This window comes from Fringilla coelebs (assembly GCF_963513975.1).
Source record: "Fringilla coelebs genome assembly, chromosome: 12".
NCBI lineage: Eukaryota > Metazoa > Chordata > Aves > Passeriformes > Fringillidae > Fringilla > Fringilla coelebs.
Window position 1 is genome coordinate 20323399 of NC_140038.1, and position 25656 is coordinate 20349054.

General features: G+C 44.4%; 1 protein-coding gene across 2 annotated transcripts in view; it reads right to left on the bottom strand.

The window, feature by feature from the left end:
• MEGF11 (multiple EGF like domains 11) overlaps positions 1-25656 on the bottom strand; it is a 184150-nt gene that overhangs the window by 42040 nt on the left and 116454 nt on the right. For both annotated transcript variants that reach the window (XM_084213617.1, XM_084213616.1), the window contains exons 8-10: positions 9063-9183; positions 7447-7610; positions 6948-7050 (exon numbers count right to left, since the gene is read on the bottom strand). In XM_084213617.1, the coding sequence (XP_084069743.1) occupies positions 6948-7050; positions 7447-7610; positions 9063-9183 (388 nt within the window). The remainder of the gene's footprint in view (positions 1-6947; positions 7051-7446; positions 7611-9062; positions 9184-25656) is intronic.

Genomic DNA, 25656 nt, shown 5'->3' on the forward strand with positions numbered 1-25656 from the left:
GGTCAATGGTGTTGAAATGCCACCCTTTCTCCCTGGTGTGGGAGGGGAAGGAAGATGGTTACAACATTTTTCACTGCAAACTCTTTCATAATGACAGAATGTATCATAGAATCATGGATGGTTTGGGCTGGAAGGGACATTAAAGATCATCCCATTCCCACCCCTGCCATGACAGGGACACCTCCCCCTGTCCCAGCCTGCTCCCAGCCCTGTCCAGCCCAGCCTTGGGCACTGCCAGGGATCCAGGGGCAGCCACAGCTGCTCTGGGCACCCTGTGCCAGGGCCTCACCCTCACAGGGAAGGCAGCATAAAGAATATTTCCACTTTTTCTCCTATCCAATCTAACCCTACTCTCTGGCAGTGTGAAGCCACTTCCCCCTGACCTGTCACTACCTGCTCCTGCAAATAGTCTCTCTCCACTATATAAATATATAAATACATACACACACCTCATTTTAGCTCACAGGCTGTTTGCTGAGCACTCTTCCCTCCCCTCTTTCACACCCAGCATGCCAACAGCCAGGATTTAGTCTGCTGAAATGTGCACAAATAATTTTTCCCCACTTCTCGCCCACATTTATTTATAGGTGACTATTGTACACACAGCCAGGCTTATATATAGAATGTCTGTACATGAAAATGGAAAAGGGTTGGGTACCTCTAACGTCAAGCCTCATGTTGTTAAAGCCCATTAAATTGGCATCACCCAGGATGCCATCCAAGCTCTATCTTCTCTCACAAATTTAAAAGCTGTCCTTTATTAAGCAAAATTAAACCCCAAAAATAAATACAAGGATAAACAAACTTGTATCTTCTGTTTATAAGATTATTACTGCAATGATTTGCATACATGCTGAAGTTTAGCAGTAGCCTTACTGCAGCTGCTAATTATAGTCTGAGGGTCTGATCCAACTCCCACTGAAGGAGTGGCAAAAATCCAACTGATTTCACCAAAGGTGAAATATATACAAAATCTGTCACAGGACAAACACAGCTAAACCTCACTCAGATGAAAATCAGGAGCCCCCCAGACACCTGCCAAGGAAGGCACAGACATAATTAATGTCAGGACATCAATGAAATCTTTGATATAACTTCAGAATTCATATTTTTGAAAATTAGCCCTATATCAGCAGGAACCATCCTTAAAGGTTTCTGTCAAAGAGAGAATTTTTAAGCACAGCCTGACATTAAAATCTTATCAACTCACTTGAAATTAAGTCAATGAAAAATTAAAGCTAATTTCTAATAAGCTTATCTTACATTCATAGACTAAAGGGCACTTGTTGAATCCAGAGAGTAAGCACACCTTTCACATGGAAAAGATTTTCACACTGGAAAGGCAGAGGCCAGGACAGAGGCTAAAATGCACCATTTTAGACTGACTCTAGAAATTTCTAGTTTTCCTGTCCATTTAAAGCTAATGTAAGGATACAGAATAATCACAGAAATAAATTATTAATTTTAAAATCTGGGATAAGACTGCCAGAAGTGATAAATGCAAAATATGGTGTAGATAATGGGACTAGACATCTAGAAAATGCATGTTTAATAGGAACTTACTATTGCTCCATTCTGGTATTTTAGGCTCTGTCTTACAAACCAATGGTATGAAACAATCTGATGGAAAAAAAAAAGTCAACCCATGACATTGTGAATTCTAAACCACTCTGGATTTTTAGTTAAAAAGCTGCAGGGGCATGAAACAATTCCTAGATTTTTTTCTGGTTTTAAATAGGCATGGAAAAGCAGCTCCCAGTTTTATCATCACATAGGTGAGGTTGATCTACTAATGACAAGAGAATTATTTAGGCTTCAACCCAGTAAGGCTGAGGACAGGATCTGGCCCTAAGATGATAAATTGGATCCAGCTGCAATGAAAGAGAAGTCATATTAGTACAAACAAAATACATTTTATGGAAAGGGTAGGTTTTTTTCCTTCAAGGATTTTTTCCCTCCTTGCAAAGAACTAGAGAAAGTGAAGTTAAAAATACCTTAGAGCTCCGCGTCAAAGTGGTCAGTGCTCCTTTAAAATTCAAAAAGGCTTTCCCTTGAGTAACAGGCTTATCAGTTTTCCTGAATTAATGTGTCCACAGGAGGCAAGAAACATGTTTCTGTGTTTGAGTGACAGTGCAGATGTCACTGCCAGCCTGCAAATGTTCCCAGCCCTGCAGCCTCGTCCCTTGGAGCTGCCCTGCTCTGTGCCCAGCAGCACCTCCTGCCCCCAGCCCTCCCTCCCAGCCCACAGGTGGGAATCCTGCAGCTCCAGACCCCCAGGGCCACTGTGCTGGAGCTGGACACGAGCAGAGACCATCAGGGGCTGTGTTCTGGCAAAGTGGGAAGGTTTGGGAGGTTGTAAAGGACAGTGAAATGAGCATTTTGATTCCTGTGTAACAGCAAAGAGGGAGGCTGCTCTTGTGAGCCAGGAATGAAGCCTGAAGGTGTAAAGCACCAAGGTAATAAGATGTTTGTTCCTCAGCAGCATGCATCATTTGCATACCTGTGTTTGCCATCCTGATTAATTAAGGAAAATCTATACGGACTTCTTTTATGATTAACTACGGGATGCACACTTTTATGTTTCCCATCTCACATCTACAGCACCAGGCTAATTTTCCCCACACAACTTTGGGATGTTAAGATATAGTGAATAAACTTTGGCTTTGGGTACTGAGAGAAGCCTCAGGGTAGCCCAGCTCAGTGGGGAGCTGAGATACCACTGCCACAGCAGCTCTGCAAAACCAGAGCGCCGCACAAGAAAAAAGGCAGAACAAGATGCAGATAAGACAGCATTTCAGATTAAAGGAATTCAGATAAACAGGATTTTAACTGACCTTAGCATTTAGAGGAGTGGAATCTATCCCCCTGCAGATGACTTCCCATTTAAACCCAGTGTAAGAGCTGAAAGGGTAACAAAACACACACTGCCACAATTAACCCGGAGCAATTGGCTCATCCCAGGGAGGAGCAGAGCTCAGCATGAGGAGCTCTGTGGCTCTGCCTCTGGGATCAGTCTGGGACTGGGAAAATGGATGGACTGGGGTCTTGGGGGCAGGATGGGCAATCCCTGGGTCTGCCTTCCCAGGGAGCCTTACCTGGCTCTGGTCAAGCACCTCCAGAAATCAGAGGACAGGCCAGCAGCTCTGATTTAATTATTGAGGTGTTACTGAGGGAAGCAGCTAAAGGCTACACAGTTTCAACCAGCTGGAATCTGTGAGAAAGCCATTTCTGGTACAAAACCTGCTGCCAGCAGCTGCCTGAGGTGGGACCAAGCTGAGGGGGTTTGAAGTTCATCCTGCATCCCACAGGGGATGCAGCTGGAGCTGCCATCTCCAGAGCCTCAGCATTACATCTGGCACAGCAGCACTCTCATCCTGTTCACCCAGCAAGGCCGCCAGGGCAGCTGGTCCTTTCCTGTCCACTTGCAGATCAGAGTAATTAAGAAGAGCCTAACTGAAATTTATGACCTTGTCCCTTGAGCATCCAGGAGAGGAGGTTGCACCTGAGACAGATGAATCTCATCCTGCTTCTCCAGGACCTGTTTGCTTGCAAAGGACTTCCAGGAGCTGCTCTACCACGCAGCACTTCTGTGTTTCCATTCCCTCTGTGGATTCAGTGTGTGCAGGACCCCTAATTAACCAAATGTAATTAGCACTGAGCATTTTCATTTCAACCTGAGTGTACATAAAGTAACACCTCTTCCACAAATGTCTGGTGTGTTGGGAGCTCTAAGGGACCTGTGGACTCACGCAGAGCTGCAAGCACAGAAAGGTCTGTACCTAAATGCACAGCAAAGGCAGAGAAAGAGAGCCTTATTAATCCTTCAAAACAGCCTGAGCAATCAAGACTCAGTCCTCTGAGAGCAAGACTCTTCCTTTTTAACCCAGCAGTAGAGATGAGCACCTCCTGTTTGGATTTCCAGGGTACTCTTTGTATACATGAAATTACAAATGTCCAACCTGGAGAACTCCTTCCAGTGCAAGGCTGAGCCCTCAGTGTCACTGCATCCCACATGTCCTTCCTGCGGAGGGAAATTCAGCCCTGCATGGCATCAGCAGGTCACTGATCTGATTTTGGCCAACATTCCAACAAGTTTCACTTTGTTTTTACCACGTGAGAGCATTTTGCCAATGTAGTTTGGGGTTCTGCTCCTCCTGAGCTATCTCCAAAGCCCCTGGTGGCACCACGTGCCCCTGGGCTGGGGGACTGGCATGCAGGGACAGCAGGTACAAGTGTCCCCAGAGCTGATCCAGCCCCTGCCTCTGGCTGCACAGGTGCAATTCCCAGGGAGCTGACAGCTTGCTGCCTCTGTGCTTATTTATGCACCCAGCTGGTTTGCACAGCTTTGTGATCTCCTGCTTGAGACGTGGGAATCTCTTCATCATCTTCCCATCTGCTAGGGACACTCAGCTCCTGGAAATTACCTTTCCCCAGCTGGTATCCACAGAAGGTCATTGTCCTGAATAATAGTCTTGGGTGGCAGTCATGACATAATAAAAGGATGGTAGAGTGCTATTACCTTACATTGTATGCTACTCTGGACATGACTTTTTTTCCTTCTTTTGCCAGTCCTCCTCCATGCTCTCACCATCTATCAGTCCCTGAAGGTTTATATCAGTAACATCTTGAAACCACTTTAAAGAAAATGGGTTCAATCTTCCCCTTGATCTTTACATAAAACACAGACATCAAGAGGGAGTCCCACGTCTGGGATGAACATACAGAATATGCTGTTTCAGATGAAGTTTTGTGGCTATTAGGATCAGAAAGCCACGTGAATTCTCTGTTTGGTGGGAGTGGGCAGGAGAACCTTCAGAAGTTCCATGATCCTGAACTTTTCTGATATTTTTCAGGCCATGCCTAATTAGTACCAAAATCAGAAAGCAAAAATTTCAGCCTGAATTATTTATCACCTCATATTAATAAAATGCACTGCAATACACATCATGGCCCAGTTCACAACAACTGCAGATAAGATTAATCTTTCACTGATGCCATACTCCTTAATATGAAAATATAATTATCTAGCTGAAGAGTTTCTTAAATGACATACTTTCAAACTAGTAGGAGCAGAATTTATCCTTGTGTCGGGTGCCAAGTGGAAAAAGCATTGGAACAGAATTGACAAAACACGTGTTGGTTCTGTCTATCAACATTTCCACCTTACAGGGCCCTGTCACCATTTCAGCTCCAACCTGGTCTCAAATATGGGTGTAATATTTTCCTCCCTAAAATGTGATCCTGAAGAGAATAATTCCAGAACTGCAGGAGCACACTGAGGGATAAAGTGCTTAGGCTGCAGCAAACCCCCTCCAAGTTAATATACACTTACCTTGCTCAATATGGAAATTAAAAGCAGGACATCAGAAACTATTCTTACTTTTAATTAATTAGTATCTGCACTTGATGTCCATTTACAGATGTGCAAATGCCTTTGAGAAAAAGCCACACCTTCAGTCTGCATTGTCTGCAAAGACCAGTCCCTGCAGTTTCCTCTGGAATGCTACATCCAGAAGATGTGCAATAAACTTTTAGAGTAGGTGCATATAAATATCTCTCTTCAAATTACTCTACTTTTTTCCCCTGAAGAAGCTCATAGTGACTACAGGAAAATCTACCAGCTGTTTCTCTGTTGATCATCAATAATGAACAGTAGAGTTTTAAAGCCTGATAGATGGATATATTGATGGCAAGGAGGTTCAGAGAAAGATAAATGCTGCCCAGCCAGTGAGGAAGGCAAGAGAATGAAGGAGGGGATGCAAGTGAGCTTATAAAACGGATTTTCTTGGGGGAAAAATGTCTATTTCAGGGTTACATGCCCAATATCTTAGAAAAGTAGCTTTGCTGTACACAATATGTAGAACTTAGTATTTTTACATTTTATTTAATTCTTTAAAGATTATTTCCATTGTATGTTTTAGGCACAATTTCATTGCTTTTGCTTCATGCTCCTGGGAGCTGGACTGTTGTGGGATGTCCTCTCCATCAGAAACAGAAGGTGTGTGTTGGTTTAAGGCATAAATCAATGGGAAAGGTGACACTATCCCAAATGCTGGCTGCCTGATCAGCCTGCCTTGCTCCATGCATCCTTCCAACTTGTACTTGTTTGAAAAACAATGAAATTTTCCAAATGACTTGCTGTTAATATAAATGCATTTTGACTGTCAGTGCCACTGGTGGTTCTGCAGTATATGGAACATAACTTTATTTCCAGCCAGGGCCTCAACAGAGAGCAGAGAGAGATTAACCAGCATTTTAGGCAGCAAAGTGTGAAATGGTTGGGTCAATGACTTGCCCCCTACTGCTGTCAAAAGCTGGAAAGAGAACATCAGTGTGGAGTCAAGTGCAGGTCTAATTGTACTGAGAACTCCAGCCTGGACTCTCCAACTTCACTGAATATTCCTCTCTGTTGCTGTGTAATGACAACAGCTCTGTCAAACCAGCATTAATCTGCTCACTGCAACTACCCTGTGACAAGAACCATTGGAAAATGGGAAGAATCAGAGTTTTGTGTGTTGGAGCAGCTGTAATGACTCATCAGAAATGCCCTGTCTGCATCCCAGGTATGATGGTCCTGGGATTCACTGTCCCACAACTGCACCCCTGTGCAAAGGACAGTTCAAGGGGAAAAACTCTGCAGGATTATGAATGATCTGCATCCCTCCTGAGGATCTTTCACAGAAGGCTAACATCTGGCTGCAGGTTTGGAGCCATCTTCAACTCATCTGAATACAAATTTAATGAATGGCAATTATTGTCACCATCACGAGTGATTTAAATATGGGCAAGTTCAGCTGATCGTGTCTCAATCTATTATTTAGAAGTTTGCAGTCCCAGGTCCAGGGTTATAACTGATGCAATAGCAAACCAAACAAAACCAACATAACCCCCCAAGCCCCCAGATGAATGGAAGCCCCAAGGTTTACACAGGGAGCTGCTGGTTGTACCTGTCCAGCCTGCAAGGCAGCAGCAGTAGCCGGTGACAGGGTCACACCCGTCCGCGTGGCTGCAGTCACAACGCTCGCTGCAATTCAGGCCATATGTTCCATCCTTCAAGAACAGAAATAAAAAATCCTCTCAGTGATCAGCTTTTTGTTCTGAAATGAGCAAAATCATCTATCATGTCCCTCTTAATGCTGAGTTGCATTTTTTAAATTAACATACAGAGAAGACAGAAACTCAGTGCCTAATGTTTCTATACAGAACCAAATGAGGAATCACTTTAAAAAATGACATTCAAGAAACTGCAGATAACACAGCAATAGCTCTGATAAAATACAATGCAAAGTATAATACATCCAGTTGACTGCTAGAACCCCAATCTGTTATTTACACTTGATTTCCTCAGACATCACAGAGATCCCCCCCTGCTCTCTGTTCAGCAGAGCTATGGGGACTGTGATTTAAAGCAGTGGAAGACCACCCCAAATTGTGATTTGCACTCACAGGACAAGGCTGGTCACAGAACTCCCCCTGCCATCCTGGGGAGCAGAGGCAGAAGCCATCAGCTGGCCTGCAGGACGCTCCATTGCTGCAGGAACACGTCTGGTTACAGTTGAGACCCCAGCTCCCACTTGAGCAGGGAATAGAGCAATCCACTCCTTGCCACCCTAAGGAAACAGGGGAGAAACAGCATCATGAAAACAGAGGGACGGGCAGCTGGCAAGCTGCTGCTCTTTGCTTCTAGGACCAGGTTTTTGGTGTAAATTAAGACTAACTGGGGGTCAAAGACTGACCCTTTTATTGTGACCTCCCAGCTCCATCTCCCACCATCTCTACACACAGATGGAGGCATCAAAGCCTTGGCTGTAAGCAGATTTAGGTGTCTGATGCCTTTCTGGGAACTTCTGGGGCAGTCCCTGTCTGTCAGGCTTGAGACCTTCTCACCTACAGGACTGCAAGAACTTTTCATGTGATGCTGCCTGTTTCTTCCCTCTTTTTTTTTTCTTTTTTTCTTTTTTTGATAATGCTATTTAATATAAAGCAGCTATTACACCTAAAATAAGACCAATGCCATCATTTCTAGCCATTAAGGCTCAAATCTTAACTACCAGGAGCACAATGACTTTCATTACACTGCAGCTCTGTGTCATGGAAGTTGAGCAGTAACTCATGGTTTATACACCCTCATTAAATGGGGTTCTACAGTGATCCATTAATTCATGTTTGAAATGCCAGGTTTTATTGTTATTTGCCTCACTTCTGTTTTAGGGCTTATGTATGTCATACAGGCATAGCTCATGCTGGGATTTTGGGGGAACAGAAGAGCTGCTGTGCCATGAAGCAGTGGAGGAATTCTCAGGTGGTCACTGGATCCATGGAATGTGCTCACCACCACATCTAGGAGGGAATTATGGACATGTGTGGGAAGAAAAGATGTCAGTCACCTTGGAGCAGGCAAGACTTCTTATTCACTCAAATAAATGAGCGCCGCATCCTCAGCACTGTGCTATCTCAGGAGACAGAGGACACTTGCACAAAGCTGGGGTGCCACCATGTCAAGGTACAGGAGGATGGCAGCTGAGAATGGCAGCAAGGGTAGAGAGCCAGGGACCACTCCACAATGCCCAAGGGCAGGGCTGGCAGCTGGGATGAGCCAGGAGCCCTGGGCACCGGGAATGAGACCAGCCCAAGGTGGATACGGGCAGGCAGGAGCCAGCTCAAGGCTGGAGGGGATGACCAAGGCCAGGCACAGCCCAGTGCCAGGGGCTACAGGACACAGAGGCAGGAAGCTCCCTCCACTCCTGTGCCCAGTGGCTTTGGAGTCTGGGAGAGACAGGGCAGCAAAGGCCTAAAGACCCAGCAGCCAGGGGATTGTTCTGCATTTCCCCTGGAGAGGAGCAGTGCTTCTGCCCCCACACCCAGTTCTGTGCCATGTTTCTGCAGAGCAGGGAAGTCTGGCCCCTTTTCAGGGCAGGGACTGGACTTGTAGTCCAGCCCCTGCTGAACTGGGATACCTGGGAGGATAAGAAAGGAGTGAAGTTCCTGACTGCACAGCTGTGTCACTTTCAAAGGGGACAGGCATGGATGGTAGGGAGCTGTTAAATGTGAATTTTGTTTACCTTCTTTGCAGTAGCACAGCCCGTCCACAGGGGAACAAGTGCCATCGTTCTTGCAGTTACAGACCGACGAGCAATTGGTTCCGTAGGTCCCTGCCATGCAGGGAATGGTGCAGTCATCTCCCTGCAACCCAGAAAAGTCAGAGTCAGCTGAAGAAATCTGGCATGCAGGAAATTCCCAGCTCGGCACAGGGAAGCTTTCTCTCTCCGAACTGCGAGCAGAGTGTTGTGAGTTGATTGCTGAGTCTTCAGCACTCGAGCAGTCACCGCTGCTTCCCATGATTATGATGCAATTAGTGCTTTGATTGACTTGGAGGAAAGGGACAAGTTTCTGGCATTCATTCAGCAGGAGGTGGGGAAGTTACAAAAACAAACCTCCTAGAGCAGATGTTAGATCATTAAGCAAAACATCACTTACGAAGCACTAATCACAAAATATACAGTCTGAAACCGTGCAGAGATTGCTCTGCGGTTCTTGGAAAATATATTCTAAGAATAGGGCTGTTAAAAACCAAAAGGATCTCGTACATGCTCATCTTCCACAGGTTGGCAGAGAGGAAAACGACATGGCAGGTGCATCAGAGCTTTTTGATGTGTAGCTGGTACCTGCATTTGTTTTCAATTAATTTGCATGAGATTGTGACTTTGGGAAGAAGGCAGACCAGGAGTGATGTGGATGTCAGAGACAGGAGGCACACAGCAGAACACAGAGACGTGGCTCTGTCCTATTTCTGCTCCAGGGGTGGCAAAGGGAGGGAAAGGAGAATAAATACTTCTACTTTATAGAAATACAGAATGCTCTAACACTACATTCTGTGTGCTGTATGCACTGATCAGCTTGTGTGGTTGAAAGGATAGACACAGTTCTTACTAATACTGTTCATCTGATACAACAAGGGAATTAAAATGTGAGCACAATAAGGTTTAAAGCAATTGTGGTTTAACCTCACTAATTGAGGTTTAAGCCTTAGTAAACTTACTGAGTCCCACAGCTGGGTCTACACATTAACATATACAAGGTATTTTGGCTTCCTTTTCCTCTGTGTGTAATCCTGACTTTCACATTGCAAATTAGCTCCTAAATTTACTACTTCAGTGAGTCAAACTTAAATAATTTAGTTCTATGCCAGGGAAAGTGAACCTACTACAAGTTAAAAAGTAACTCCATTGCATGGTGTGTCCTGTGCCATAGCTCAGGGGAAAAGATATTGGTCAAAATGTATTTTTGCAGGTGAGAGGCTTCGCTGTTTGATAGGAGGATCCATTTATCAGGAGTGAAATGTGCACCATGTCAGCTTCCCTATGCTGTGACAAGTACCTCCAGGAGCCTGTATATCACACAGCAGACACCCAGACAGCACAAGGAAATATGAACAGATTTCTGAGCACCATAAACCCCCATCTGCTTTGCTGGAGCAGCTCTGCCTCACACCAGTGTGACTCATCCTATTTTAGACCTTTTAGAAAAGCTTTGTTTCAGGGGGAAGGAAAGGAAACAGTTAAAATATACCGCTCACAAGTAAATCCTGCAAGTGTCTGATTTTTGAGGGAAGGCACTGTTTGTAAAAGATGCTATCTTTGACCTTGGTGGAGTAAAACAAGTGCCCCTGCAAAGGCCTGGCAGGAAAAGATGCTGCCTTGACAGCCAGCAAATCCAAAGCAGGCTGCCCCTCATTACCCTGCCAGCATGCCTATGGAATGAGCTCCAGGAACCCGGGCTGGCAGAGGGGCATTCAGCCTCCACGCCTAATCAATCCTCTGCCTTTCTCCTGTGTGTGACAATTAGACAGCCAATTAGTGCCACTTAGGAGCCCTTATCCTGTGTGAATGAAACTCCCAACTCATTTCATGTACTACACAGAACTGCTGGTACTGCTAATAATTTCTATGACAACTGACCTTATCTGGATTTGAACTAGTGATCCAGAAGGAAAAGAAAATTCCTTTGAAAAGGAAAGGGGAGCAGAGTGATGTGGAGTTAAAATACCCCTTGGAGAGTCACATTAACCAACCACAGAACCACAGAATCATCAGGGTTAGGAGAGACTGAAGATCATCCAGCCCAACCATCAATCAGCCCAAAACCACATCCCCACATCCTGACACCTCTAAAACACCATCTGGGCCAGGGCTGGAGGCAGCAGGAGGATTCCAAGTGCCTCAGCTGAAGTTCTGTGACTGCAGAGCAGCTGCTGTTGGGGGCAGTGCTCCCTGGCCAGGCACAGCTCGACTGGATTCACTGGTTTTCTGTGATCCCTTTGAATTATCCCAAAGAAAAGGGGCACAACTCCCTGAAAAAGGGTTGCAGAGATGTGGGTGTCAGTCTCTTCTCTCAGGTAACAAGGGACAGAACAATAAGGTGAGGAAATGGGCTCAAGTTGCACCAAAGGAGGTTTAGATTGGATATTAGGGAACATTTCTTCACAGGAAGGGCTGTCCAGCACTGGAACAGGTTGCCCAGGGAAGTGGTGGAATCATCATTCCTGAAATCTTAAAAAAGCATGTGGATGTGTTACTTGAGGACGATTTAGTGGTGAACACAGTGGTGGTGCTGGTTGATGGTTGGACTTGGTGCTCTTTGAGGCCTTTTCCAACTTTAAAGATTCTGTGATTCTCACAAGCTGAACATCAGGCTGTTTATTCCGAGCCTTTGAGTGTTGGCATTTACTTTAATGTACTTGGCTTTATGGACTGACAGAGCTGGGCATTCTGGCTGCCCACCATCCACTCATGTACTTTGCAAACAAACCTTAACTGAAAAAAAAATACCTGGTTTAATGAGATTTCTATCCCCAGGTTTGACAAGTGAGACCTTCAGAGCTCTCTGAGTGACAACTGCCAAATACACTTAACTTCTTAATTACATAAGAGGAAAATGCACTTGAACTATAGCACTGGTTCTAAGATTTTATTAATTATAAATGCACACCTTGTTATTAACATTTTGAACTTGATTTGGGAGAATGACCTCTGAAATGAAATGCATTCAGGTACTGTTAAAGATATGTAAATTCCACCTGCCTCTCACCACCTGCCCAAGTGGATAATGCTGCAGTGTATGCATCCAGCTGTTAATGAGTTATATATTCTAATAAACTGATTTCAAATCGTGTGTATTGAATCTTCACTCTTGCAATATGGTACTTTATATTTCTATCCTATTTAGTAAAATTAATCAACAGCTGTGCTCCTTATCTTGATTATTCTTTTTTTTTCCTATTAAGATTGGGAGGTTAATGAGGATAGTGCAATGCCTGGATGTGGCACCCATGCTAGGAAGGAGTAGCTAATTCAATCAAACATATACTCCTGGAAATGTTAAAGCTATATTAGGAAATTGAGCTATAAATAACTTGGTATTTTCCATCTCTATGTTCCAAATCAGAATGACCCATATGGACATCACAAACTTTCACAGGTGTTTAATTTTCAATATTTTCACTTACAAGGGCCAGCTTATCAAAATATACCCCCAAATCTGTCCACTGGATTATGTCTAATTTCAGGGGTCAAATCTGACTTTAACATAAACAATGGAAAAATTCTTTAGGGAATGTGGGGTTAGGGCCAGCTGTGGGAAATGCCCTGCTCTGTGTGGAGCAGCACATTCCTGCTCTCTGCTCTGCATCACTCCAGCCTGGGAGAGGCCACCTGAGTGCTACCAAGGACAGGGTGTCCCATACCTCACTCTGCTCAGAAATTACCACTGAGCCTCTTCTTGTTTGAAATCCAGACCTGAGGAGAGCACCCCAACCTGGCAAAGACAGAGGAGGGAAGCAGTTCCTAAAAGTCCCCTTGAAATTAGAATGAATGGTGGCAGTGACCTAAGCAGCCCTGCCTATGACTTTCCATGCCTGTAAACACTTCAGAAACACCCATTTCTGCTGGAACTGACAGCCCTTCCCAGCACCCTGAGAGCTTTGGGCATCCAGTTCTCATTATGGTTAATTCTCCCCCATGGATTGAGGGTGAGGTCCAAGGAACCAAACTCCATTAATAACTCAGGCTGCCAGCTCACATCCATCAGCATCAAATATTAATAGACTCTGAGGGCCACAGCATCCATCTTTCTAGATGGCAGTCAATAATCTGTCTTGTTTCTGTTCAGGGAGAGGGGAAGATTTTCCTCCACCAAAATTATTATTGTTCAATATTAGTAGAGCTTAAAGACACAATGCTGCCTTAGGTGTTGGCTGTGTTAACAAGCTCTGGCTGCTTCAGAAACTGTTTTCCCTGGATTAATGTTACCCTAACAGGTTACAGTTCTTGTTTCTTTTCAAGATGCATTCCTGCTATAAGCAGCGATCAACTCCCTTAAAAATCCTTTCTGGTGATCAATACACAAATTTGTATTTATTCTTGTGCATTTTGGATTAGGACTTCAAGTCTGTGAAATGCATTTTGAAAGGGAAAAAAATAAAGGGTATCCCAGACCATAAAGAGAGTTAATAACCCAGCAATGGTCAACGACATCCAGCAAAGTTTGCACCCACACCTGGTCTGTCACAAAGTTTGCTATTTAAGGATGTGAATTTAAGGATTTCAGAAGTAGCTACAATCTACAGGAATACAATTCCCTTGGAGGGCTGAAGTCTGGTTCCACTGAACTCGGTGGCAAAACAGAAAATCAATTTGCAAGGTTTCCGCAATGCAGAAGAGGAACAGGATGTTATTGAACCTGGCCTCAAGTTTGCATGACAAAGACCTGGGTGACAGCTTTGCTCCGGAGGCTTAATCTGCCGAGGTGCTGAAATTCCTCAACTCCCACAGGCTACTGGGGGCGACTGACAGCGCTGAAAGGAAAAATATTGGAACCTTTGGTAATCTGCAGTGGGACTCCAGCTAATCAGAGATTTCTAACACCCCATCTGATCCCTCCCTCGCCCCCTCCTCACCGGGCTGGGCGGGTGAATCAGAGGTGCAGCCCCTGGCAGCAGCCCAGGGACGCTCCACGCTCGGTGCCCAGAGCGCAGAGCGGAAAGAAGGGCACGGTGCAGAGAGAGGCTCCTGTGTGTGCTGATCCGCAGATCAGGGAGGCCAAGTGCTGCTGCTGTTTGTACCTGAGGCCCGTGTGTCCAGATAAGCTGATCAGTATGGATTTAGCACCTACAAATGTGCATTTCTGTGTGCACACGGCACGTGGGACACCGGTGTGCTGGGACACGGCGTCTGCGCGCTGATGCAGATCACAGATCCGCTCCTCTATATTTACTTATTTAATTGTGACATTTACAATTAACCCAAAGTGGTTCTCCACAAACATTCCCTCAAGGTAAACATATGGTATCCAGCAACACAAACTGTCAGAACAAACTAATTTCCTTAATGGTGTTCAGTGGAAATTACTGTGCTCTTCATCAGCGGATCAGCAGCAGGGGGAAACTTTGTACTTGCACCGGGCTTGTCCTCCACCCTGGACTCAAACAATTTATTCATGACCTTACTACACAGCATCTTTAGTTTTCCAGACATAATGATGTCCTCTGGCAGAATTCCTCTTCCCTCTGGGTGTTGCTAATTACTCCCTGCAGAGGCTATTATTGGTGCTAATGAAAAAATGCAGTAAAACCTTGGGGAAGGCTCCTGTGCCAAGTGCTCCGTGTGCAGGTGATTGCTGCGACTGAGCACTGAGAAAAGTTCCTTTGCACACCTCGTAACACGATGTGATGGAGCTGTGCTGGGGTTTGATACACATCTAAAAGGACAAAATGAAACCACAGTGATCTTATTCAATCTCCTTTTCCCTGTGCCCTTTTCATGGGAAAGACAGGGAAGGCAGAAAGGATGGGAAAGAGTTTTCCTACCCTTAAAAAAGTGACTTTACAGCTCATGACTCATCCAAAGACAGAACCATTGGCAGCCTGAATGCCAGAGTCTTTCATGAAATCATCAACCCCTCCAAGAGCCATCTGCAAAGCTTTCCCCAGTCTGCACCCCGGTGACACTGCAGCTCTCTCAGCAAAACACGGAGATGCCAAGCACGGATCCCTTTGGGAATGAGCAGAACTTCCTCTTTGCTTCCTATAACCTTACAGGGATTCACAAACCTTTACAAATGGATGTCAGCATTTTATTTCACCTCTGAATTTGTGCTAATATGCTAATTCATACAGTAAATTTCACAGTAAATGCCAAGTCCAGAATTACTCAGCCTGATACTAATTCTTAAATTTGATGACGGATCAGAAGTATTCAGCAGAACATGCATACAAACAAAATGGAAACTTCATTTGTTATAAAGAGAGAGTAAGCAAAATATGATAAATAATGTCAGTTTTAAGTACCTACAGTACTTTAATAAATACAATTTAATTTTACTTTACTGATCATAGTCTTTGCAAGAAGAGCTCTGAGCTGTGAGTGAGAGGGGAGTAAAATTTACCACAAAGTAACTGTAGTTGTTATTTTCTGAACTGTACAAAATCTGGTTAAACTTCATGGATTCCTATTTTATAAACCCAAATATGTTCGCTGTGGGCTGTTACAGCATAAGTCACATTACTCCCTGATTAAGGCCACCGAAGAACCAGGACCATTTGTTTTAATTTCTGGCCTCTCAGTCCCCAGAACCTCTCACTCCCTGCCTGGGTTGCTCTGTTTCCCAGTGCACAGCCTCAGAATTGATCTGACATGCATTAACAGTACATTTGGGTTACTTTTATTAAAAAAAAAAACCCAAAAAACCAAAAAAACCCGAGTACTCACCCTATGGTCCCTGGGCTAGAATGGGTTTCAGAGCAACACTTATCCATCCATCCTGCCAGAAGGGACCTTTCCCAACCCACTGCCCAGGCACCTTGGGGATCATTTGTCACAGCTTAGGAGAGCCTTTGGATAGGATTTGGCTGCCTGGGGAATAATTTGAACCTATCAAGATGGGAGAACTTGAGCAGCCCCCCAGCGTGGGCACTGTGCATGTGAAAACTGGAATTAACTGGACAGGGCTCATGGTTTCCAGTCCAGCAAATCCCAGCTGTGAGGGATTTTTTGTGGAGGATGCAAGGATTTGTGCATCTCAGGAGTCAGGCACTGCCTGTTGGCTCAGGGTCCTCTCACACTGGGACTCCACTGGAAATTCATCTTTTCCAGTGGAGGGTGCACAGAATCTCACCACTCTCCTGCCCTCCAGCAGCTTGGCTCCAATGTGCTCCATACAGCCAAAAGGAACAATGCCCTGGCACAGTAAAACTCATGAATAAAAGCAGCAAATCCTGGCTTTGGGAGGGCTTTTTCCCCTCCATGAAATCCAGTGAAAACAAACACAAATAAAACCTTCATTAAAAAAATTGGATTTTGCATACTAAAAGCCAGCAAACCTGGGCTGGATTTCTGTCAGCAAGCATTATAATCCCCCTCACCACCAGGGAACAGTTTTCTAGTTTGCACTAAAACTATGCCCAATACCAGTCAGTTATCTGCAATTAAAAAATCCATTCCTACAGTACCAGTTACCTAAACATGGTTATTAAAAAATGCAAAGAGAATTCAATAAAGAAAGCAGGCAAGAAATCTCACCCTCCCTCCCTCCCTCTTCCTGTAAATCAGAGCAGCACTAGCTGGCAAAAAAAAAATCTAGACTGACTTTACAACACTTGAATATCTGCCTGGTTTAGTATTTAGGCTTAACTGCAGAGCCCTTTAGTGTCAGCAAGGCAATGAATACAGCATCATATAATTAAATGTATTCAGAAGGAAAGTAGTGAGGAGAGTACAAAAGATGATCATCAACCTCTGAACAAGAATATTTTTTTATGCAGTCAGCACTTTTCACCTAATAGCATATCACAAAACACATTTATCCAGGAGGGACCTCTCCAAACTCAGGGAATTGGATTTAGACTGGGTAAACCAGGTAGATTATCAAGGCAGGTAAATCATGTCTGTACCAGAGGGATTTCTCAAGTCCAATGTGGGGCCACCTGGGAAACCAGGTCCTCTCTAGTTAAAGCAATTTAAACCTGGAATTTAAACCTGGAATAAGGCCACTGCAGATTTATACAGGTGAGGCAGGGAGTAAACTCTCAGCATATTTTAAACTAACTCTGGGGAAGCTGTAAAGAGTCAAACATCTGTGGGGATCGTTGCTCTCACTACAAGCAGCTTTGATCAGCTGCTGTTTTAAAATGCTCCAAAATACATGGCCAGATCACAATTAAATATCCTCAAAAGTAAAATGGCCCAGTCATCCTGTGCATTATTTCAAGTTAGTGGGGATTATTTGCATCCCTGAGAAGTACATCTCTGGCACATCTCCATGATGTGCCCAACAAGTTCCTCATGTTCAGACTGGGGGTGGAAGGTGGCTAAATACCAAAATACCAAACCCCAGTCCTTGAATACACTGGTAAAGATTAAAAAACCCTGGTTTCTGGCCTTTTTTAAAAATGAAGGCATCAAAATCGGGGTTACCTCTGTGGCAAAGGAAAGATTTTGACACACTGTGTGCAGTTCCATCATTTCCTTCCCCAGATTTGGGCAGAGCAGATCAGTGGCTAACAGGAGCCTTTTGGAAATACAGATTAGCATTTCAGTGCCAGACAGTGACCTTCAAAGTGAGAGTCCAGAGCTGCCTGTCAATTCTGCCCCAGCTATTTAATGGAAATACCTTTGCCTGGAAATTTAGGATGGTTTCTGGTCTATCCACACAGCCTGAGTGTCACAGTCCAAGATCCACCTTGTAAAACAGCTGTGGCCACCTGACTTTTTTGCAATAATAAATGTGGGTTCTGGCTGTCAAGTCTGAACAGTTCTGCAAAAAGAACATCAGCTAAAACAGGAAATAAAAGGCATCATTTATACCTTCAGCCTCCATGATGTTTTCTGGCAAGAAGATCCACAGTTTAATTATAAATACAAAGGAGTAGAAACATCTTTATCTGCTTGCTTCAAACCCACTGCCTGATTTTTAATTGGGAAACTTCTTATACTGTGATAAGTAGCAAAAATGCCTTCCTTCTTCTCCTTCCCCCATGGAGTGAGAGACCTCTCACATCCCTACCCTCAGTGACCCCTTCTCTAAGCAAAACCATCCCACTGTTATTCCCATTTTATGGGAGCCATTTCACAACTTAATTACGCATTCTGTGAAAAGCACTCTCTTTGTTTTTAACCTGCTGTGCAATCATTTAATTGGTTGGCCCTTGTTCCTGGGTTATTAGAAATAGTAAATAACCATTCCTTGTTCATGTTCTGTGCACCATCCCCAGCTCCACAGATCTCTATCGTGTCCCTCCTCAGCCATCTGTTTTGGGAGCCGAGTTCCGCTCATGGAGTGACTCTCTATAGAAAGCATTCCATAGAAAAGATGATCTTTGTCACCATCTCCATTCTATCCTTTGTGAGCAGGAATCAGCCGAGCTGGCTGCAGTAATTTGAGACTTGGATATATTATGGATTTACACAATACCAAAAAAATGGCTTTTCCATCCTGTTTTATTCTCATCCTGATCATTCTAACTATTCTGTCAGGCGCTCTGGGTTCGTTTGAGTTTTTCAGACTCACTGAGGGGTTGAGTTTTTCAGAAAACTATCCACAGTGATTTCCTGATCTCTTTCCCTGAATAGCAGGAATTAAATTAGAACTCATTTTTTTGTGTATTTACTTAACATTATTTTCCTATCATCTATTACTCTACATTGTTAAATACTGAATTTCAACATACCCAGTCATTCAGGAACAGGAATCCTTCCCCAAATTTGCTACTGCCTTGACAATCCCAATATTTTTGCATTATTTGCAAACTTTCTTTTTGACTTCTTCCACAGCTGTATTGTACAATTAAGGACAATGTCCAAGCACAGCTTCAAACCAGTCCATGAGCGCACACCTGACCTCGTGTCCACACCCCAAAGGACTGAGTCCAGGAGGAGCTAAAAGGGCTGGAAACAGCAGGAATTCTCCACTGGCCCCTTGCTATGAGCACTGGAGCCATGGAAGTAGCAATCTGGATGGAAAACACAAAGGAACAGGGCTGCTGCTGCAAACAGCTGTGGTGGACCTTGGTGCTGAGCTGCAGGATCCACAGCTGAGAGGATCAAAGCCAAAAAACCAGCATCTAAAAGGGAAAAGATGTCAAGTCTAAGCTAATGGGTTTTGTGATGTAATTCTGAAAAGCTGGTTAATAACCAGGTGACCACACACAGGCAGATAAGAGAGATCCCCTTCAAACTCTCACAGATTCCTAAAGCAAAACCCTATGGCAAAAGAGTTTGAGATCTGGTAAAATTGCAGTTGCTCTTTGGCATAAGAAAACAAAATCAGGATTTTTCATTTCTACATGTCTGATTGTGAAAGACAAAGTCTTTGACAGTACAGTTGCACAGAAAATAAAATGCAAAACTAACCTATAACTTAAATCCTGTCCTTAGGAGGTTTTAATGAAGTCAGTTTGCAATTTGAGCTACCAGGAGAGTCAGCTACCAACACTTTCATGCACAGAACCATAGATAGTGTGGATAAAGATATATACATTTGGAAGCCTAATAGATGAAAGGAGGCATTGCTATTGGCAAGCAGTTCATCCCTCTGCAAAATTCAGATCAAATAACTCAGTCTGAGCAGAATATTGAGCTCCACTGGCTCTGAATGAGGCTACAGGAAGAGAAATGCAATTTGACACAGCCACATTGCCAATTAAGGATAAAACACATGAAATATGTCAACTAGCAACAAAGGCAGAGGCTTTCAGGCTTTCTGTACCAAGTTGGTTCCTTTGGACCCACTTAGGAAAACTCTGGAGTTATTCTGGTAAATAAAACTGCAGCAGAGCCCAGTAAAAGTAAACATAAGAAGAAAGAGAAGACCTGGGACTTGCTCAGAGTTCTTATCAAATTATAAACTCTGTGTGTGAGTGAATACCTTCTCATTAGTAGAGGTAGACACGAGGCAAACCCCCTTCTCGTGTACCTGGGACAATCCCACTGAAGGCAGCACTTGTGTTCAGGTAAACTTGGGCTGGCAAAGCAGAATTTGAGCTGTCACAGACAATTTCTGGAGCTTGTGCATTGACAAGAGAGTGAGCAGAGCAAAATGAAATGGAATAGCTCATAAAAGGCTCTGAAAAGTTCCACTGAATTCAAAGAAAGGGCTGCAGTTTGCACAGCTGAGCGGGGGCCACCGTGTCCTGTGCACTCAGTGACCTCGTTAAACACTGCGGTACAACAGCTCACCGCTCTAGAGCATCCCCCAAATGCCCCGAGGCGGGAGCAGAGCCTTTGTTCCTGCTCCTGCAGCCGGGTGCTGACAGGGGCACTGCAGGATTTGGGAGAGCACAGGGCACTGCAGGCACTGGGAGGGCACAGGGCACTGCAGGATTTGGGAGGGCACAGGGCACTGCAGGATTTGGGAGGGCACAGGGCACTGCAGGATTTGGGAGAGCACAGGGCACTGCAGGATTTGGGAGGGCACAGGGCACTGCAGGATTTGGGAGAGCACAGGGCACTGCAGGATTTGGGAGGGCACAGGGCACAGCAGGATTTGGGAGGGCACAGGGCACTGCAGGCTCTGGGAGGGCACAGGGCACTGCAGGATTTGGGAGAGCACAGGGCACTGCAGGCACTGGGAGAGCACAGGGCACTGCAGGCTCTGGGAGGGCACAGGGCACTGCAGGATTTGGGAGGGCACAGGGCACTGCAGGATTTGGGAGGGCACAGGGCACTGCAGGCTCTGGGAGGGCACAGGGCACTGCAGGATTTGGGAGAGCACAGGGCATTGCAGGCTCCAGAGCACTATGGCTCCTACAGAAATCCCTAATTGGTCCAGAGGAGCTCAGGGGAGAACAGCAGCAGGCCTGACTGACAGCACTGATATGAAAACCTCTATAAAACTGATATAAAACACTGATATCAAAATCAATAGGGGAGCGGCTTGGTCTGAAAGCCTGGAATACACAGGTGGCCTCCCCATAATGATCTTCCCTGTTGGCACTGGAATGGAGATTATCTCCTCCTGTAATTCAGCAGAGCCAGGAGAATACATTTGTGAGTAGTTACTGAAATCCTGGCTTAGCCCACATCCAGCTCCCTTGCACTGAGGTGGTGTCCACTGTTCCCTGAACGATGTGTGGCAGTGTCACCTCACAGCTGGACCGAGTTTCCAACTTCACCTGCCATTTGGGAAAGGTGCAGGACAAGCTGGGTGGCTCATGAGGGGTGCTGCTCCAAAAGCTCTCAGTACCTGTGCTCTTTGTCCCCAGAAAAGGCCCTGCAGGGACCTTGAGATGGATCACACAGCCACACCACCAGGCTTGACCTGAAGCAATGGTTTGTGAAGGGAAAATGGTAAAAAGGCTCAATGTGCCAGCAAATTTGCTGGTGGCTGCTGATGGAAATGGGGATTGTGATGTACACACTGATCCACAGGGAGCTGGACTGAGACCAAGTCATTCCATGCAGGGCACTGCACAGCCTAGGGAAGATCATTCTCAGTCTGTACTGATCACACCGAGTAGTTCTGGGATGAAAAATTTCATAGTTTGTTATTGGCCCAAATGGACTACAAAAAACTCCAAGCACAGCCATTGCATACACACAAATATGTTCTTTTGTATGCTCTGAGAAGTGGGTAAGAAAATTCGGATGCCATCAGTGAAAAGGGACATAAAGAAGTGATTCAGAGGCAGGTTTCATCTGCTCTGTGACGATGCAAAAATTTTGGTAAGTGCAAATGATCTGTGATCAGCTCTATTTATGTGGAAAACTACCTAAACATTGTGTGTGAGATGTTCTGATTTCTGTTTGTAAACTCAGACCTTCCAACTTGCAGCCCAGATGACAGAAAAACTTCTGTCCAATGGGAAAGTGTCAGTTCCTTCATTCAAAAAACATTTTCCCAGCTCACTCTTGGGCTGTGTGGAGCAGAGAGGCTTTGTTGCCTGCTTGAGATCCACTTCTTGTTCCACATCCACTTGTGGAGTAATCTGTAAGCTTCAAAAAACAATCAGCTGAGCTTTCAGACTTATCTCTATCTAGAAGATACCAGAAAATGCAAATTCAAAGGAGAGTGCATTCCCCAGAGACCAAAACCAGGAAAGAGGCATCTGGGATGCAGCCATAGTTAGCGTAAGGGGCCTGGTTTGTTGTTCTGACTGACTGATTTTTATCTGTATTCACTTTTTAAATACCAGGTGAATATAATTTTTGACTTCCATCATGGTTTCCCATGGCACAGCTACATCTTCAATTTTCTAAAGTTACTTTAGTTGAATTTCCCATATCTCTGCCTTTCACATCACCTCCAGACCTAAAACTGACACTGATATCTGTTATCAAAGAGACTGCATGTCCTTCTTGCTAGCTTTGACAAAAAGAGCCTCTCAAACCTGCTCAGAACACTCTGAATCTGCCAGGTCTCTTTGGTGACTCTTCAGCTGCATCTCACTGCTCCCTGTATCCGAGCAGGGACTTCCCCTTTTGAGCTGTCCCTGGGATCCCCAGGACAGTCCTGCTGGCTTGGCCCTTCCCCTGTCTATGTCTCTTTACTTCAGGGGTGGCTGAGGAATTACTCAGGACTACAGTGGGATACTCCCAAACTTCTTAAGATGAACTCTGCTAGGAACTTTTGGATAACTGAGATGAAACAAAGTTAAAAAACAATAACCATGAAAGAGTTCAAAGGCTGGGAGAACTGGAATCAGGTTCTTCTATGTCCTGACTTAATATTCAACTTTTGCTCAGGCAAAACCCTTTTCTTTTTTATGGAATGTGATCCATGGTACTTTGAAGCTGGTTATGCAGTCAGGGGATTAAGTGAGTCTGAGGTCCCTGAGCCCACCTGAAGGTCCTTGGCCAGGTAAAGCATCAAAGGAGGCCTGACAGCGTTACTGCAGCAGGGCAGGAGAGGCTCTTGTAGCAAACAGGGCTCTTGTAGCTCCACAACTTCTGAGACAGCTTGTTTTACTTTTGTTATCAATTAATAATTCACGCCCTGCCAGCTGCAGGCCATGCTCAGACCCACCTGCACAGTGAGGGTTCCTCCCCTCGTCACCTCTGCGGGTTTGAGATGTTGGGGCATGGACACAAATGGGAAACCAGAGAGGAGAAAATGCATCTTCCCCCTGCACCCGGGTAATTCATGAAACCAGACCCTGCAAACCATTCCTGTTGCCTGTGATACTCCAGTTAATTGGACAACTGCTGTGCCAGGAAACCTCTCCCCCACCTACAGCAAGTAAAATTTATACTGGTGGCTGGTAACAAGAACATCTTGATAAAATGGTTGAATTTATTTTATACCTGGAAATGAAAAGAGCTCTTAACAAAGGGGGGTAACTGATATGCTCGGTAAATCAAGGATAAAAGGACACAGGCTCTATTGAAGATTTTTTCCCCTCGTCTTTTCTTTTTAAACCTTTTGATGAGGTGCCCTGTTGCTCTGCGATGAGCTTCCACTGAAGTACTTTTGGAATTATCTCAAAGAGAAATGGATCATTTAAATGAGTTAAAGCCCCCAAACCAGATCCTCTATCGCCAGCCTTACGTTCATTTTTTATATTAAGAATTTTGTGAAATTTATAAAATAATTTTACTACCGAACCACAGGCTTATAACACAAAGAAGTCTCATCCATTTTTTCCCCTGCTTCCTTGTGAAGCGGTGAAGAATGATACATTTGAATAAAGATGAAAGTTAGCATGTAGAAGAGAGGGAATACTCTGATAAATTTGTACCTTGTGTTTAGAAAACACCTACAGGCAATGATGCTTCCAATTTCTCCAGACCTGCCTGGGACTTGGGTCCTTCAGGGAAAATTCAATTGAAGATAAGATAAGGTGCTCCTCTCTATTTACTCTGTTTTTTTCTTTTAGACAACAGAGAGAATTTTAAAGGTGTAGGACAGGAGAACAGGCTTCCACTTTTCTTAATATAAAGATAAAGATTGTTTTTTCTCTCCTGTATGTTTTTTTCCAGGGAACAAGAGATTTGGAATGTGCCAGAAGGAAGCCTGCTAGGGCTGGAATATTCTACAGACTGGACCTCTAAGTGTTTATGACCTCTAAAGGACCATAATCATGGTCCTTCTCATTCTATGGAACAGTAAATTGGTCATTTTACTCAGCGAGTAGGCACAGAGCAGGCTAAGACTGGTCTGAGCCTGTGCGTGGGTGTTTGTACTGACCAAGAGATTATCCATTGCAAAATTTGGTGTGCATTTGCTGTGCATTTGAATAGCTTCACAGCACTATAATTTATACTTATTTTTACTAAGTGCTCAAGCTACTGTTCATTGTGTGCTACAAGGGCTGACTTTTACTCAATGTGCAGGTAGGTTGTAAAGTTTTACTCTGATGTAAACTCTGGGAACAATTTGTACCCCTGTGGTAGGGAAAGCATTATGTTGAGAAATTCAGGCGTGCCAGACAAAATTATGGACTTACAGACCCAAATGAAGCCTGTGTTTCAGTACTTAAGTGCCCAGATTCCCACTGAGCCCAGCCAGAGATCCATACACGTAAGCACCTCTATAAGGATATATTTGAAAGGCATTAATTGTGCTTTTAAAATGCAATTTTGATACAATGCAAACGGAAGATGCAAATAGCTACAGACGCACAGCACTGGGATAAATCTTGGAAAGCTTCAGGGAATCCAAGAGCCATTCCAAAAGCTGAAAACTTTTCTAGCAAGAGATCACCACTGCTGTAGTTTCCATACTTTGCAGCATGTGATTGGCTTATGTGGGATCTACCAATATAGTGAAGAAATAGAGAAATGTCAAAATGGATTCTTTCATTTTGGTGATGAAGTGCTTGCTCTGCTTGCCAGCACGCAGGGTTCAATAAAAGCAGACAGGTCTTCAAAAAATAGCAGCATAAATAGATGAACTCTTTAAAGTAATATAAGTTCTGTCATCTGGATGTGAAATATAGACCTAAGTGCCTGCCGAAGTACAAGCTGACCACACATTCCACAGAGAAGTGTTAAAAGTTTTCTCGGAGTGTCTTGGGCTGAGAAATGTTTTAACTACATCTCTCCTTGCCACAACACACAGAATGGAAGCATTTGAAGTTAAACCCATTTTTCAAAAGAAGAAAACAAAGCATCCATAAAGAAACAAAGGCATAGCAAGGGATAAGGTCTCTAGATAGCCACTGCTTTCAGGGAAGCTGCAATTAGCTGTGCAATGGAGGAGGTGAGGGTGCTTGTATCTAAATAGCATTTATAATGATTTCAGCTGCTAAAATGCTGATAGGTACGTGCAGGGGGTTGGTTTCAAGATTTCCTTGTGAGACACAAGGTCAGGATTCCTGTGGTCTCCTGTCATATTTAATTCATATCCTCTGGCCTTCTCCACCACGTTTATTGAATTACAGGAATAAAATTCAATGAACCAAAAACAAAAGAAGAGGGAGAGGACATGGCAAGTCCCGCTTTCTTTTATGTCCCTCCTGCACACCTGAGTTCAGTGGACTTACAGGAGAACATGTTGGAGCAGAATTTGAAAGTAGGGGGAGGTATAAGTTAGTATAACCCCTCTCACCATCCCCATAATTGCATCCAGATAATTTATTGCAAGCAGCAGCCATTTCCACATGGGAACGAGGATCCAATTTCTACCATTCAAGACTCTCCCCTGGTGCTTTTTAGGGCTGATCTGTGC